The sequence below is a fragment of the Numida meleagris genome, chromosome 1 (genome assembly GCF_002078875.1).
Source record: "Numida meleagris isolate 19003 breed g44 Domestic line chromosome 1, NumMel1.0, whole genome shotgun sequence".
Taxonomy (NCBI): domain Eukaryota; kingdom Metazoa; phylum Chordata; class Aves; order Galliformes; family Numididae; genus Numida; species Numida meleagris.
The window spans coordinates 12,191,418-12,207,861 of record NC_034409.1 but is presented as its reverse complement, the minus strand read 5'-3'; the positions used below and the strand labels follow the sequence as shown (position 1 = coordinate 12,207,861).

At 35.4% G+C, this 16,444-nt stretch overlaps 1 protein-coding gene across 4 annotated transcripts in view; it reads left to right on the top strand.

Annotated features, from left to right (window-relative positions):
• The window catches only part of PHTF2 (putative homeodomain transcription factor 2), a 65,398-nt gene extending 49,635 nt beyond the window's left edge, over positions 1-15,763 (top strand). For all 4 annotated transcript variants that reach the window (XM_021384499.1, XM_021384496.1, XM_021384498.1 and 1 more), the window contains 8 exons: positions 265-393; positions 1,454-1,726; positions 2,626-2,757; positions 4,795-4,881; positions 5,871-6,026; positions 8,436-8,531; positions 12,379-12,504; positions 13,176-15,763. In XM_021384499.1, coding sequence (XP_021240174.1) covers positions 265-393; positions 1,454-1,726; positions 2,626-2,757; positions 4,795-4,881; positions 5,871-6,026; positions 8,436-8,531; positions 12,379-12,504; positions 13,176-13,196 — 1,020 coding nt within the window. In that variant the 3' untranslated portion in view covers positions 13,197-15,763. The remainder of the gene's footprint in view (positions 1-264; positions 394-1,453; positions 1,727-2,625; positions 2,758-4,794; positions 4,882-5,870; positions 6,027-8,435; positions 8,532-12,378; positions 12,505-13,175) is intronic.

The window sequence follows — 16,444 nt, the reverse complement described above, 5'->3', positions numbered from 1 at the left end:
TTTTAGCAAAACAAGTCAATTAATCCTCAACCACAGTAGCTCTACACTAGTAAAAAATAAAGTACAAGGAAGGAGAGACTCACAGCTATTTATTGGGAAAGAATTGAATGACTTTTTGTATTTAACATGCAGTAATGTTGGAGAAGTAAATGCTATGTAAGAACACTTGTGTCAGTCTAAGGGCTTCTTTTTGTCATCGTGTCTCTATATTGATGTAACAATGGGTCGATATTATTGATAGAATGTATTGCTTGTCTTCCCCAGAGTCACTTGCCTTGGATCCATAGTTTGAATCCAGGACTAGAAAAAATAAGTGCAATTGTGTGGGAAGGGAATGACTGCAAGAAAGCAGATATGTCTGTGCTCGAAATCAGTGGTATGATAATGAACAGAGTGAGTATTCTTTTTACAGATCTTGTATCTAGGTTCAAAAATAAGTACTGCCTCTACTGTCACACCAGCAGCATCTGCCTCTGATGTCGTGGGCCAACATAATAAGATTGGAGACATTACTTTTGGAGTGGCCCTTGTACTTACTGCTAATAGCTACGAGAGCTATAAGAGTGGTGTGATGATAAAAATGCGTTTGCATTGTTAGGTGCTTAGTAACATAGCTGGCCTCTGTTTTATTATTCCAGTGACGTATGCTGTGAATATTTATCTCCTTGATTCTTATGAACAACTAATTTTTTAGATTAGAAGTATATATATCTGAGTATTTGGATGCTAAGGTTAAGATTAGAAAAGAAAGCTTTTCTGTTTTAGGAAATGAAGTTTAAAGAGGATGAGTGGAATGTCTTATTCCTCCTGTTTGTCTTTCCTACTGTTTTTCAGTATAGATAATTCATATATTTTGTAGGGTTAAACATAAGATCTTAGTTTAAGACAGTAGTCAGTAATTCTGACATGTTGGTGTGGATGTTACCAACTTGTCAGAAAGCATTGTATTCACAGAGTTAGTTCAGATCTCTGTATCTGCCTCAGAAACAATACAGTTTTGGGTGCAGTCACAGTAGAGATGAGCCTTGATAAAACCATAGTAGCACAACAGAATTCCAGTCCTACTGCACTGTGAATACATGGATTCTTTAAAAAATCATACAACCTAAAAGCAAAACGCAAATAGAGTAAGATGCAGCGTGTAAGGAACAAAGTCTGATTGGTTGAATTTTGCTAATTCAGTGTTGAATGAATTTTTACTATAAGAATACGCACTGAAACGTTTCAACTGCAGTGTTATGCTGCTTGGGTTTTTTTTGTGATAGTTGCTGTGTATTAAATGCTCTTTGAGGACTTTCCTTTTCTTAGTAATAAGTTGCAAAGATGCTTGATTGAAGGTTTCATATAGTGTATCAGATTATAAAGTGTTTGTTGTGATAGTAAAACGGAGACATTAATTAGGGCAAGATTAGTTCCAAACTTTAAAATGTACCTTGTTTTCTTTTACTTTTAGGTGAACAGCTATATACCAGGAATCGGTTATCAGATTTTTGGAAACATCATATCTTTAATCTTGGGTTTAATGCCATTTGTATTTCGACTTTCCCAAGCTAAAGATTTGGAACAGCTAGCTGCACATTCTGCTGCTGAACTTTGCATTACAGCATTTGGATCAAATGGAGACATACTGGTTCTCTCAATGGTTGTTATAAGTTTTGTGGTCCGTGTGTCTCTAGTGTGGATTTTCTTTTTCCTGCTGTGTGTAGCAGAGAGAACTTACAAACAGGTACATAAAATAAGCTAAGAGGTTTAGTCCATAAAGGAACAAATATTTTGTTTTGGGGTTTTAATTTTTTTTAATTTTATATTTTACTTGGTTTTGTGGATATTTTCATCTTATGTTCTTAGTTCCCTCAAGATTTCTAGATCAACAGTTACAAATACTTCAGTGGGATTACAATTTAGGAGATGACCCAGATACAAAGGACTGAAATGTCCTTCAAGCTGTGTAGCTAAACACTAAACTTGTCTCATTTTTCCTCAAGGAGAAAGAATTTTGGTAGAAGAGCTCTCTGAATTTCTTGGTTGTTCCACAAGTGTGTTTCATTCAAAACATTTCTGAGAATAATTGGAAACAGTTCAGTCCAGACCCCAGCCCTGTCAGCTTTGCTGGCACCTCTGTCCCAGGGACTGGCAACATTGCTATCTGATACCCTCTTACTAGCTCCCTAGGGTAGTTGCTTCCTAGCCTGGAAAAGAAAAAACTATTTATTTTTCTTACATTATAGCCAGAAGAAATGATTTAGTACAGTAGAATAGCATTAAACTGCTTTAGTTATAATTTCTGGTGGAAGAAAGTTCTAGGTTAAGCACTCTTTAATGCAAGTGATTGGCTGGTTTGATTCTCTCCCAAATTTTAATAGCATTGTAGATCTGTTGTCTGAAATTTGAAGAAAGGAAGTGTAGCTCTATTTTGTTTCTCATTAAATTAATATGACTTTTAAAACTGTTTAGTGTATCTCTTCTTTTTAGTAATATGCTACTCTTATTTCTGCACTGTAATTAATATATTTTACTTTACCTCGATATATTGTGCATTGATATATTAAGTTAAGCTTTTTCTCTCTTTTCTTTTTAGTGCCCTAAAAATGACTTAATAGCTACATTATTTTTTCCTCTCTGCAGAGGCTACTTTTTGCTAAACTTTTTGGTCATCTAACATCTGCCAGAAGGGCAAGAAAATCAGAGGTTCCTCACTTCCGTTTGAAGAAAGTACAGAATATAAAAATGTGGCTTTCTCTCAGGTCCTATCTAAAGGTAAAATAACGTAAATTTTTGCTACCAATTTAATATAGAACATCCCATGTGCTGTTGATGGAAGGTAGGTATTTGAGTCTCAGTTTTCCTCTGTGTGCACTCATTGGTGCATGTGTGCCCAGTCCACTTAAATTTGCGGACTCCTGGCTTGCAGCGCCAGCAAGCAGCCAGATGGTGAGAGTGTTTTCAGCTTGCTGTGAAGTATGAGTGTGTTCAGAGTAGGAGTGTTAAGTGATTAAAGCAAGGAAGTGTCTCAGGTGAATGTAGCAGGTAAATCATCACTTGTGGTATAACGCAGACAATAAATCACTGTAAGAGCTCCACGAGTTACTGTCATTAATGTACAAGGAATTCAAGAAGCAAGGCAGCTTGTGTGCATATTTGTGCTGTGAGTGCATACATACCATACGAAGCTAGAAACTGTGCCCACGACATGTAAGACATTCTGATCTCTTTTCTGTTTGTTCAACTCAAATAATGAGATGTCTCAAGTGATATCCCTCTAATGCTCTTTTCAACCCAGAGCATTTTGGTGATTCTTCTGTGAAAAGGAGAAGCTCTAAAGAACTAGCTCATTTTTTGAGTTTGCAAGTTTTTAGTTCCATTCTTCTCTCTGCATTAGGTAATGAAACTTTGGTGCTTACAGTATGGCAGGCTTTTTTTCTCTCTAATCTGTAATGCGTTGCTGTGTGGGAGAAAAGAAGGATAATAGCATTTGGGAAATAGGATGCAGCTCTCATGCTTTAAAAGCTACGTGTGTTGACATTGTTGTGGAGAGTGTCTTGCCTTCTTTCCTCACAACTGCACCTGTGTATTCCACCTCCTCATATGCCACAAGAAACTTCTCTATAATTCTGTTGTTGCAAACAAAAGCCTGATCAGACAGTGGTCAGAAGCAGGTGCAGGGGGACCTGAACAAACTGAAAAACAACCAGTGAAGGGCAGTCATTTTCACCTCCAGCTACTGATTTCCTTGGTTCGCTGAGCAGTTCCATAAGGTCTGCACTAGCATACATAAAGGAGTGGACACAAGCAGCTAAGGAACAAGGCCTTCTCACAGTGGTGCTGCTGGCAAAAGCTGGCATAGCATTTGTCCAAATTACACTTGCATATTACCTGGTTGTGTGTCCATCTGCAAATAAATGAGTTGGAGTATGTGCACATCTCGAGTTTCACGCAAGCAAAATACTGTATATATAAGGGCATGTATGCCTGCAGTACCAACTTGCACTTGATTTTTTTTTCCCCAGTAATTAACCTTCTATCTCTTTTTCCAAGTTCCAAGATTATACCTTGCACATGTACACCTCCCACTGTTCTCCAAACACACTGCTAATTACATATATATGAGAACAAAGTTGAGAAATAGATGCGTATTGTGACTTGTACATGTTTCATTGCAACAGAGAGTACTTAATTCTTTAATTAGAAAAAATGTGGAAAAAGCTCAATGGATGGAAACATTTTATTATACCAGTAAGCAATTAAAAATAAAATACTGGATACAGTGACCTTGCATCTTTCGTCACAGTGTATTTGTTCCCAAGTTTTCCTTCTTGCTCTCTTGGAATTGTCAGGTTATTCTACCTCAGTGGGAGAATGATTTACAAGTATGTTTTTTATATGTTAGAAGGGTGCAAGCAATGAAAACAAAGAGCAATGTGAAATTGTATCTTGATATTCCATTGCAGTCTGGTGTCCAGAATCTTGTTAGCGCTGGTTTGATGCTGGGAATGAAAGCCCAGTGTTGTATTGAATTTGCTACTTCTCATCGTGAAAGAGCTGACTGAACAAGTGGTGTACATATTCTTTTTTCACAGCTATCTTTAAATGTCTGCATCTGAATTATCTCAAATGCCTTTGGGGCTATTCAAAAGTAGTTGTATTTTTGATTCCTAATATGGTGTGTGGAACTCAGATTGCCAAATTGCAAGCTATGAGGAAACTATGTTTCAGGAGTAAATATAACTGGATGCGCTAAACAACGGTGCTGGTTAGGTGGATTTTCACTCACATATGCGTCTCTGTTATTTTCAGCGTCGAGGTCCTCAGCGCTCAGTCGATGTAATAGTTTCATCTGCCTTCCTACTGACTATCTCAGTTGTATTTATCTGTTGTGCGCAGGTGAGGAAATCATGCGTGACTGAAATAGTTTTTAAAACAATAGACTGCCTTTTGTGTGATGATCCCTATTAAGATAAAAGACCCCAGTGAAAAATCAGTAACAGCTACTAGAGCTCTTCAGAAGATTAAGCTCCATTTATTTAATCTGTTTTATTTACTTTAGAATATTGTCCCTTAGCCACTCTGTAACAGCCAAAGAAACTTACAGTGTAATTTCTGGCATGGCGTTATTACTGTTTTGTTTTTTATCTGGCCTCTTTCATTGTCCACCTTGGAATTTGAAACGAGCTTTTTCTAACATATTGCATCAAGATGTGCTTTGCATAGATATAATAACAATTATGATTTGAGATTGCCGATGAATTTGTTGGCAGTATTAGCCTGCCCTCTAGTGGAATATCTTTTTGGAAGCACATCTATGCTTAAGTAGGATTTCTTGTTAGTAAGAAGTCTGTGCTTGACCTTCTGTTTCAGCGTACAGGTAAGCTTCTGAATGACTTCTGGTTGTATTTTCCACTTCCTTCCCTGGTTAATGCTTATGTGTATGCCCAGTAGTTAACTATAAATGCGTTAATAAGAATGTAATTCAGCAATAACACTACTTGAATTAATTTTTCTATGTAATTCGGTACATTCAAAGGTATATTCTATTTTCCATCACACATGGGGTCTCTGAAATTGCGAAATATAGTTTAAAATTGTCTTAGAATCTAATACATTTTTCTGTTGCTTTAGAAATATGAAAAAAGAGGTTTAAGTTCTGATTGAGGCTTTGAATTCACTTTGATTCAATCTTTTCTCAGTCCTAACATATTTGACAGAATTTTGATTTTAAATTACGATTAAAAATATTTTATGCCTGAAAGCGATCTGTGTACTCATTACTTGGAAATTGTTTTTTGGTGTTGGGAAGATACATAATTCTTTTCTTAGACTGCAACATAAATATTAATCTGAACTCAATTTTAATTTTTCCCTTTTGCTTACAGCTGCTTCACATGCATGAGATCTTCCTTGATTGTCACTACAATTGGGAGCTAGTAATTTGGTGCATTTCACTAACACTTTTTCTGTTGAGATTTGTTACTCTTGGATCTGAAACCAGTAAAAAATACAGCAATACCTCAATATTACTTACTGAGCAGGTGAGAATTTGTGCAGAGATACATTTTTCTATCTAAATAAACCATGTGTCTGTTGGATCTTAGGCATGCATTTTAGATGCCTTAAAATGGTTTGAGTTTGATAGTTAATGGTGGTGTAGTGAGACAAGTTATTCAAGATGCTTACAACCTGAAATTCTATTTCTGTAGGTTGGGAAAAAATAAACAAATGCAAAGAGCAAGGCAAATGAGAGATAGAGAAACTGGAGCTTTTATTTTGCTTTCATAGGTTTTTAAATTATACTCTTTATGAGAGTCAGCCCTTGAACATTTTAAGTCAGTTCAAAAGCTTAAGTTGAAAGCAACAGTCTCTCTAGGTCCCCGAATTTTATATAAATAAGAATTTAACAAGTGTTATCACTTAACTTTGTACTTGAATCCAGCGTATCCTATTATAATTCATTTCCCTCAAATGAAAATGAAAAGGAAAATATAATTCAATATAAGACAGTTTCTGAGAAAATAGAAAGGATGTACAGAACCCTAGGTAGAACTCATTTTGGAATGGTTATGTGTACAGGTTCGATACCATGCTGTGTTTACTTTGATCTTGTGCATAAAATGTCTGATGTTTTGGCCTTTCATGGGTCTAAGCCCAAACTGTTGTCAGACAGACGATGATCTATAAAAGTGTCTGAACTGATATCCTTGAAAATCAGACAGTGGTTTGACACGTACCGAAAAGAGAACGAAGCTTCACAACAGCCACGATAAAAACAAAGAAATGCTAGCCCTCAGATTCAAACAGATGAGATGAAATTGCGAATTCTGCTTTTCATCAGCGAAATTCCAAGCACTTCAGTATGCTTTACATTCAACCTGTGAATGTAATGAATTGGAGTTGTGATTGGAAACTAAAAGATTCATCATTTTTGATCCAGGCATTTTAGATAGTATGCTGCTTGTAATTTTTTTTCAAATCCTTCTGAAAGTGTTCTTAATTGGTCTTATAAGTTAAGTTCATTTCTGACTTTCTTTGCTGAGAAAAACATGAATCATGTTCTGATCCAAGTTGTCTTCTTGCTGATTTCAAGCCTCAGAAGAGGTATGTAGTTGTCTGTGGATATATACACATGCAAAATCCCCTTAGTTTTCAAAGGATGCAATTGAACGTGTATGTTTTCAGTAAATTAATGAAATCATAGTAAAGGTTAAAACAGGTTTGTAACCCTCCTAGGGTTTGTTTCCTACCTTTTTTTTTTTTTTTTTTTTTGAAGAATTGCTATTCTTAGTTTATTCCTGTCTTTAAATGCTTGAATTGCTGAAAAAAGTAGTTTCATATTTAAGGTCTGAATTCCCTTTGTCTGTAAAAGCATAATTTACTTTGGAATGAAATAGATTAGGAGCTTAATTTGCGTTGCAGTGTATTAGTGATCATTTTCATTTTAACGTAATTGTACAAGCAAGTTACACTGAACTTCTCAGGGAGACACAATAATATTCAGTTATTCTTGCTTACATGATGAGGTCCCTTATCAGTAACCACCTTAGAACGAGACCCTGTAACAATGCTTCCTTTCTGCAGCTTTGCTGCTATAGCTTGATAGAATTTTGTCATTTGAAGGACTACTTGAACATAATGCTGGTTTTGTCAGTGGTTGTCATATTGAAATAAAAAGTTAGTTTTTTTATCTTCGATTTTGCAATTAAAACAAATAAAAAGCAAAACAAAAAACACTTAACTTTGCCAGGTCTAGCATGTATATCAGACCAATTGAGAATGAAAGTGGAAGTTTCAGGATTTCCAAGAGAGAACTAATATTCATAACTAACTTTCTCAGAGGCAGTGAACTAAAGAAGTCTGGATTCCAGAAGCATTGAAGTGATTGATATGCTGTTCTTCTACAGCAATAGAGAGTTTAATTCAATAATATTTCATATTTTTCAGGGCACTAGGAGGATTTTCTGCACTGAAGGTGTTCATGAGCTATTCAGTGACACAAATCTTTTGAAAGAAATTATATTTTAGCAGAATTATGTTTTATCATTTCAGTCAATGCAATAATTTCTGGGAATGTTAAGCTTAGAAGGTGTGCATACTAATGTAACGTCTTCTGAAAATGAATCAGCAAAGCTCAAATAATTATCAAAGAAGGAAAGAAAATATGCAGACATTGCATAGGTGGTGCTTTTTGTCTGAGTTGTAGGTGACATTAAACTTCAAAATTGTTCCTGTAATAGTGTCAAATGTTGTATCACAAAACGTTGTCTTTTTCTACAGAACTGAGCCAGTATTTGTCCTTAAAAATTAAGAACAAAGCGAAGAAAATTCTGTGCTTGCAGAAATGTTCTATCACGTATACTGAATAATCACTATATTTTGTTATTAAATGCCTGCAAATGAATTCCTTTAGATTCTGCACGTTGATACTTGTGTTCTGTTTAAATCAGATAAATTTGTACTTGAAAATGGAGAAAAAGCCCAATAAGAAGGAGGAACTGACACTAGTGAACAACGTTTTAAAACTTGCCACTAAGTTATTGAAGGTAAGAATTAAAACAGTTTTACTGTATTATTTATAACTTAGAAGCAGAACAGACGGCTTAATGAATCATTTGTGTTTTTTCTGCGATATCATTTGATTTAAATCTGCTCTGTAACTGTCACAGTGATGCTACTTGTTCATACTTCTTCAGTCTCTCACGTTGCTATTGTTGTGGATTACAAATAATTATTATGTGCAATAAGTTCTATTACTTAATGTAGAGTGAGAGAAGGTGCTTTACGATGTACAGGATGAGGAAACCTCATGAAATAATGCAATTTGGTTTTGAAACTCGATATCTATTTCTAGTGATAAGCTACTAAATTATTTGTATTCTCCCACAAAAATAATTCCTCTTAAAACGTGATACTGGTTAGCATTTCAAACCAAAACTTGATTATACTTGATGTTGTCTTTACTGTCATAGAATCACTTCTGCTGTTAAGTGCAAGTTTTAAATTAAATTTATCTAGCTTCAACTTTCAGTATTCAGATCTTGTCATGCATTCTGCCGTTACAGTAAAGATCTTAAAACGCTGCTGCTGATTCGTTTATTCTTGTGTTAAGAGGGAATGTAATAACTGCATTTCGATTTCGCCTTCAGGGAATCAATTCTTTCATTTAGTCAAAGATAGTGTGGTGATGTGAAACAGTTCTTCGAGAATGGTTTGCAAATATAAAGGTTTTTCTTACCCTTAAATTTTTTTCAAAGCTGTGCTACAAACACGTCCCACCATGTTTGAGTATAGCACAGTTGATGCTTATTCCACATGTAGAGAGTAGAGGGAATGGTTGGATTATCATTCAGTAAATCTAAGGCGAAACTTTCAGTACGTGTGTATCTCCCCTCTGCAGTCAAGATAATTCAAGAACATGAAAAACTTTTAAAAATTATCTTACTTATTTATGCATATAGTGGTACTTTAAGACCTTGCTGCCTCGTTCTCCTACACATTGAACTCCAGTCACTTACCTCTTTTATTTCTGTGTAGTTAGCTAGTAGCTGAAATGATGGAATGTTTCCTCTAGTCAGCTAATTCCCCACCACCTCAACTTAACTTAGGTTAGATATAAGGAAAAAGTCTTCTACAGTGAGGGTGGGGAGGCACTGGAACAGGTTACCCAGTGTTGCAGTTGATGCCCCGTCCCTGCAGACTTTCAAGGCGAGGCTGAATAAGGCCCTGGGCAACCTGATCTAGCTGTGGATGTCCCTGTTCATTGCAGGGGAGTTGGACTGGATGTCCCTTCCAACTCTAAGCATTCTATGACTCTATGATTCTATGATTCAACAGCATTTGTGGTTCCTTCATCTCAAAAAAGCATGTGGGACTTCTCACGTGAGAACTGATGAGTAGCCCAGGACTCAAGATTGACAAAGCAATTGTCTAAGTTGAGAGCTGTGGACCAAAGTCACGGAGAGCTTGGATGAGTCAGTTACTGAGGGTATCTCTTGCTATGGTGAGGGACCATAGAGCTTTCAAGAGCTGTTTTTGGAACAAACAGAAAGAAGGAGGCTGGTGGAAGCATTTTGTCAAAAATGCTGTGGATGCAGAAAGATTATGTGGATTGAAGGAGTGCCTGGACAATTATGCTAGACAACATGCATCACATTCGGGATATCTCATGAGCTGAAATGTTGGTGTTCTGTGAGAAAACAGGGTGAGAAGTAGCTGACAGGATGCTGAATTCTTGGTGTGATTCACTCCAATATTTTCCTTGCATTTCTTGCTGTTTTCAAACCATTTTTCACATTTTACTATATAGAGAAATGTATCAACAACATGATCTTTTCAATAGAGGGGTGGATTTCATGACACAAATCCCACACCACCCCTTAGTTTCTATGAGAATGTGCCCAAAAATGAGGTGGGATTTCCAAACCTCCAAATAGGAGCATTAGATGAATTCATAGTAGTTAGTGATCAACATAATTATTTCATGTCAGAGAAGGGCGACGAAGCTGGTGAGGGGTCTGGAGCACAGGCCCTATGAGGAGCAGCTGAGGGAGCTGGGATTGTTCAGTCTGGAGAAGAGGAGGCTCAGGGGAGACCTTATCGCTCTCTATAACTACCTGAAGGGAGGTTGTAGTGAGCTGGGGGTCAGCCTCTTCTCTCTTATAACTAGTGACAGGACAAGGGGGAATGGCCTCAAGTTGCACCAGGGGAGATTTAGGCTGGACATTAGGAAATACTACTTTTCTGAAGGAGAGTCACCGTCCCTAGAGGTGTTCAAGAAACGTTCAGATGTTGTGTTGAGAGACATGGTTTAGTGGGGTTATTGGTGGTAGGTGGGTGGTTGGAGTGGATGATCTTGTAGATCTTTTCCAACCTAGCTAATTCTATGATTCTATGATTCTATGTGCAGCAGCTAAATGAACTTGTCTTCTAATTTTGTTTTTTGGATTGTTAAGAGCTTCTACTGATAATGGTAATGGTATAATATTGAGTATGCTTATTATTTTATTTTACTCCCAGAGTTGATGAGATGAACCCACAAGCTAAAAGGGTTTTCCTTAAAGAAATTCTCTGCTGCTCTCCTTGAAATCTTGCTTTTTGTATCTTTTGTATTTGCAGCAGAGTTTAATACCACATTACATTTGAATGGGATGGTTGTTCATTCTTATTTCACCTTGTTTCAAAGAAAATTCAGCTCTGAAATACTTTATTATTAAAGTAGGTGTTATAAAACCTTGTTCAAGACCCAGGGTGTAATGCAGGAGAAAGATGAAGAATTGAAAGTGGTGATGGTTGTTATACTTAATATAATCTGCTATTATATTTAAAATATATTTTCTTCTTTCTGGTGTATTGCAAGGCCAGGAAAGTTTGGATGACTTTAATCACTCACCAAGAATTGCAAAACTGGTGAAAAAGGGTCTTTGTTTAAGTTCGTTGCAGATTAATTTAGGCTAATGTTTTGATCTTTCTAATGGAAGTGTAAAATATTTGCAGTTCAATGATCATTAGTATTTTTTAAAATCCTTTATATTCATTTTTGATCTATGTTCATTACTAGCTATTCTCAAAATTAATAGAGAAGAAAGGGAATTGTGTTAGGATAGACGTTTTTGTTCATTTTTCATAGTAGTGAGGTAGTCTTGTGCCAGTATGGAATATCTTTCTTTCCTTTTACCGATCTATTTATTTCTTCAGTTAAACACTGAAGGTGATTTTAAGGAAACTATACGGAATCCTAAAAAGCTGGCAGACGAACTAGCTCTCTGCTTTCCTGGCTCCACAAGCAAACTGACAGATGTTCTACATGGGTAGCCTCTAATTTTTTGAAGGGTTATTTAGATGCCATCGATCAGTGAACACGATAGCTATTTTCTTCCACATTTTCATAAGCAGAAGAACAGGGAAATGCTTCACTCCACTGTGACTTGGAGATTTCCTAAACTATCTCATAACAATCCGTATATATATGAAGACAAATAAGGTGTACAATTCAATATAATTTTTTATGCCAATTTTTTTGTCATATTGAGACAGAAGAAATCACTGGCATGAATTCTTTCATGTATAGTGGACATAGCATTGGTGAGTCACTGTGGAGTCCACAACATATTTATTATTTTTTGTAACAAAAATATGAAATTATGAGTTGTTAATATGAATGTTGCTTGTTAACTGTTGTAATCCTGCTATCTAAACAGATGTGAGTCAGTCAAATCATTGATGGCATGATAGTCTATAAATAAATGATAGTCTATAAGTACCCAGAGAAATCTGACACTAAAAACGTGCTGCATAAAGCAGAATTTCTTGTAGCCTGCTTATTATGACTGAAACATTATGACTATTTTCTAAGAGTTCAGTATATTTTTGTGTGTTGTTTCATGTTACTAGGAGCTGGACAGTCCTTTTAGGTTATACGGGCTTACAATGAATCCACTCCTTTATAATATCACCCAAGTCGTTATCCTGTCTGCTGTTTCTGGTGTCATCAGTGACCTGCTTGGATTTAATCTAAAGGTAACTACTTCCCAACCATCTTTTTTTTTTTTCTTTATCATAGCGTTCAGAATGTTACAATAATTGAATCTTATACTGTAAAATAATTAATTCTTATCTGTGTTAGCTAGCAGATTTATTGTTTGTAAATGGTTATGAAATTTAAGCTGTATCAGAAGAGGACTTTAGAACACATAATTACTAAGAAGTCCTAGACATAAATACAGAGACACTTATATGGCCTGGTAGATTTTGCCAGATCTGATTTCCCTCTCTGAATTTCTCACTTTTTTCGTATCTTTGTCTTGTATTGCAGTAAAGTATTACAGTAGATGCAGTATTACTGTGTTTAACATTACACAGTCTTGTTTTTATCATGGCTTAAGGACTGTCTTCTTAGGCCATACTTTCTGAACCCCTCTGAACTCTACAAACTCTGGCAATTATTCCAAGATTCAGATTATGGGACCCCTTAGTTTCCACAAACTTGTAGCATAAAGCCTTCAATTAGCTACTGAGTTTGCTTACATCTACTCTTTTTTATTTTACAAGTAAATGAATGTAAAATATATCTTTCATATTAAATTTTGTACGCAGCACATGCAGTAAAAAAAAGATGTGGTATTGCAACTTTGCTAAACAGCAACTGAATGGGAAATATTGTTGATTTAACGTTTTTCTAACTTTTTCAGCTCTGGAAGATCAAATCTTGATAATACGTTAAGAAGATGAGATAACAGTGTTATAGAAAAGCTCATTCGTTGACAAAACTGCCTCAAAGCAGCCACTGAATCTGTATTTCAGAAGCTACAACCTCTTCAAGGATGTTGTTTGGAGAACTGAAGTGTTTACATCTGACTGTCTTGTGCAATCTTAGTATTTATTTCATCTTCTCACTATTTTATTTTCATTTTAATTGACTATTTTGTTCTCAAAAATATTTGTTTAGCTTTGTAAAGGATCAGATTTGGGAAGGTCAAAAACCAAGTGTCTGACAACTTGAAATCCTAGCAACTGAATACACTAAATTACTGTATTTGTTGGTAAAGCTGAGGCCAATGTGGAACATTTTTAGTTGTAGTGCTGTATGGAAGTCATTTGAGTTTTGATTAAGTGTGGAAACATGGCTTAGGGTTTTTTATTTGCGCCACTCGTTTATGAGGACAACAGAACATCTATAGATGTTTGGTTGCAATAGAGAGGACATAAAAAGTAAAGTACTGACAATACAGTATGACAGATAGCAGAAATATTTTATATTACTATTAGAAACAAGTGGGAGTTTTTAATATTTTGAATAATTCCAGGATCTAAACTGATACAGGCTGCAGTTTAAATATCCTGGGATAGTAATAAGGTATTACTTAACAGGTCAACAAGTGCTCTTTGTTAACACTTTTATTAGAGCAATAATTGTAAATGGTTACCATACTGTATGATATTTTGATAAAAATTAAATATTGTATTTATTTGAAATACTGGGCTGTTCTGCGCAGCTCTGACTGTGCATGCTCAATATCTGCACTTTTTATTATTACTTTTAATGAGAAACTTTATATATATACATATAAATGTATATTAATTGGAATATATTATGGTGAACGATGGAGCAGTTTATATTATATGTTGAAGCTAAATATTTAAATAGGCAAAAGACATACTGGTGGAAGGAATGCTATAAATGACTGAGCGTTAAGATAGATGCTCTCCTATTGTACACTATAGTATATGCCATTCATACCACATTGAAGTTTAAGAACAGCTAAACACCAAGTTCTTCTGGTGGGCAACAGAATGAATGAAGCCTCATATTCTCATATTTGTGTCTTCAGATTAATCTCCTTCCCCCTACTCTTCCCCAGCGTGGGATTGTTCCTTAGTGCTTTCCCAGTGAGTGTGAGCCTCACCCCTACCTTCTGACTGTGCTTCTCACATGGACTGCTCATATTGACTCATTATGAATGTTCACCCCATATAATTAATTTGTAAGTGGAAATTTTGTTTCAGGTAACTTATGTTAGGAGAATTAATGTCACCAGGCTCAAGTGTTCTTGTATTTTATTTTTCTAAAATAATGGCTTCATACTGAAAAATGATGAGTGATTTATAAGAGTTGGGGCATTACACTGTAATTGTTGATCTTCAGAATCTTTAAGCATTTAAAGTAATGCATCTTAAACTTCTGTGGTATAAAACTATTTTTATATATAAAGCAACACAAACAAGCATTTTGTATTTTATTTGCCTCTGTACTAATGTTTAGTAATAACCAAAGTGCATTCTGGTTTTTGAAAGAATGTATTACTGGAGCTTTAAGAACATACTATCTTAGTTTCTCATGTGAAAACTTTGGCTGCATCTGATCTGTTTCTTCTTTTTCTGTTGTCTGATGTTGGGATTGTTTTTAAAAATTAAGTACATTTTATACACAGTTTTTCCCAAATTATGGTACAGACCTACACAGAACTTAATTTTGCACAAAATGTGTTTTAAGAAAAAAGTACAGGAGCTCTCTAGGGGATAGAAGATGAGGCTGTTGCTTTCTACAGCTTGTCACTATTTCAAAACCACTCTTCAATTTAGAATGGAATTATTTGAAAAAAATCTTAAACAGTGAATATACTGCTTTCAGTACCTTAAGGAAAAAAAAGAAGGTTGGTATGCATTGCAGTTTCGGTTGAATGGGAAATTAGTTTAACCAAATATACCTCAGCAACTATCACTGTGCTGGATTGTTGCACTAACAATGGTTACTTGGGAAGAGTAAAATATGTGTGAAATGGAATTAAAAATAATAAAAACCTTTTATTTGCTTCCATTAGATATATTCATTATCTTAAAAATGGGAGAGGTTTATCGTATCCCTCAGTATGGAAAATCCAGTATGAAAACAGAGGCAAGTAGAAATATGGCAGATCTTGCATGTTAACAGTTACTTTTGCCACATGTTTTGTAACTGCAAGTGTGATCACGTGTGGATTAAAGCTTTCTATGGTTGATGGTGAAAAAGGAGAAAAAAAGTGCAGTGAGCTATGTCTTTTAGTAATACCCAGCATATTTCTGAGTCTGCCTGTTTTAAGTCTGTGCTTATGAATATGTGTTCTGTTTAATTTAAAACACTTGGGAGAGAAATGTTGCAGGCAGAATGCAAATGATGGCTGTCAAAATTGAACTTTATTGCAAGAGCAGAAGCTTTCAGACAGGTGTAGTTACACAAAGTAATTTTTTTTTGCAGGACTGGAGATGCAGATTCCAAATAAACATTTCCATTTGAAAAATACTGCAACAGATTCAGCCCTATTTCATAGAGGTTTAAGGGATTATTTTTAATCCCATTTTGACTGTTTACTGTCATATAATATACGCACATGTAAAAATTAAAATACAAGCAAACAAAAGTATTTCATGAAATTGAAGTGAAATGCTTCCTTAACATGTTGCAGGATATTATAATGGAAAATTATTCCATTAAACCTTTTGAACAGCTCAACCACCCTTTTTTTTTTTTTTTTTTTTTTTTTAAATTTCTGGAAGGTCATTCTTCAGATGTGTTTCACTTGTGGCCTCTCCCTGGCCACTGAGAATTTGGCACAAAACTGCACCACACACTTGTGTTCATTTGCTCACTTTCTAAACTTGCTCCAAATGTAGATAGTTTACAAATAAAATTTTCTTTTGAGGGTAATGAAGGACACTGTTATACAGTGAGAAGTTAACGTCCTCTGAAAGCCATTCTTTTAAACATTCATCTCTAGATGGCACCTTAATGTGACAGAGTTCTCATTGTACGTGTTAAAGATATTGCCAGGAAGTATCTTAGACATAGTGCAAGTTTACTTAGTCTGGAAACTTAGTACCTTCCAGAATGCTTATGGATCTTGAAGATGATAGAATGTGACTGATGCATTGCTGCTTACTGGCTTGTTTCAAGTTGTGCCCTATTTTTATCAGTTCTGACTTC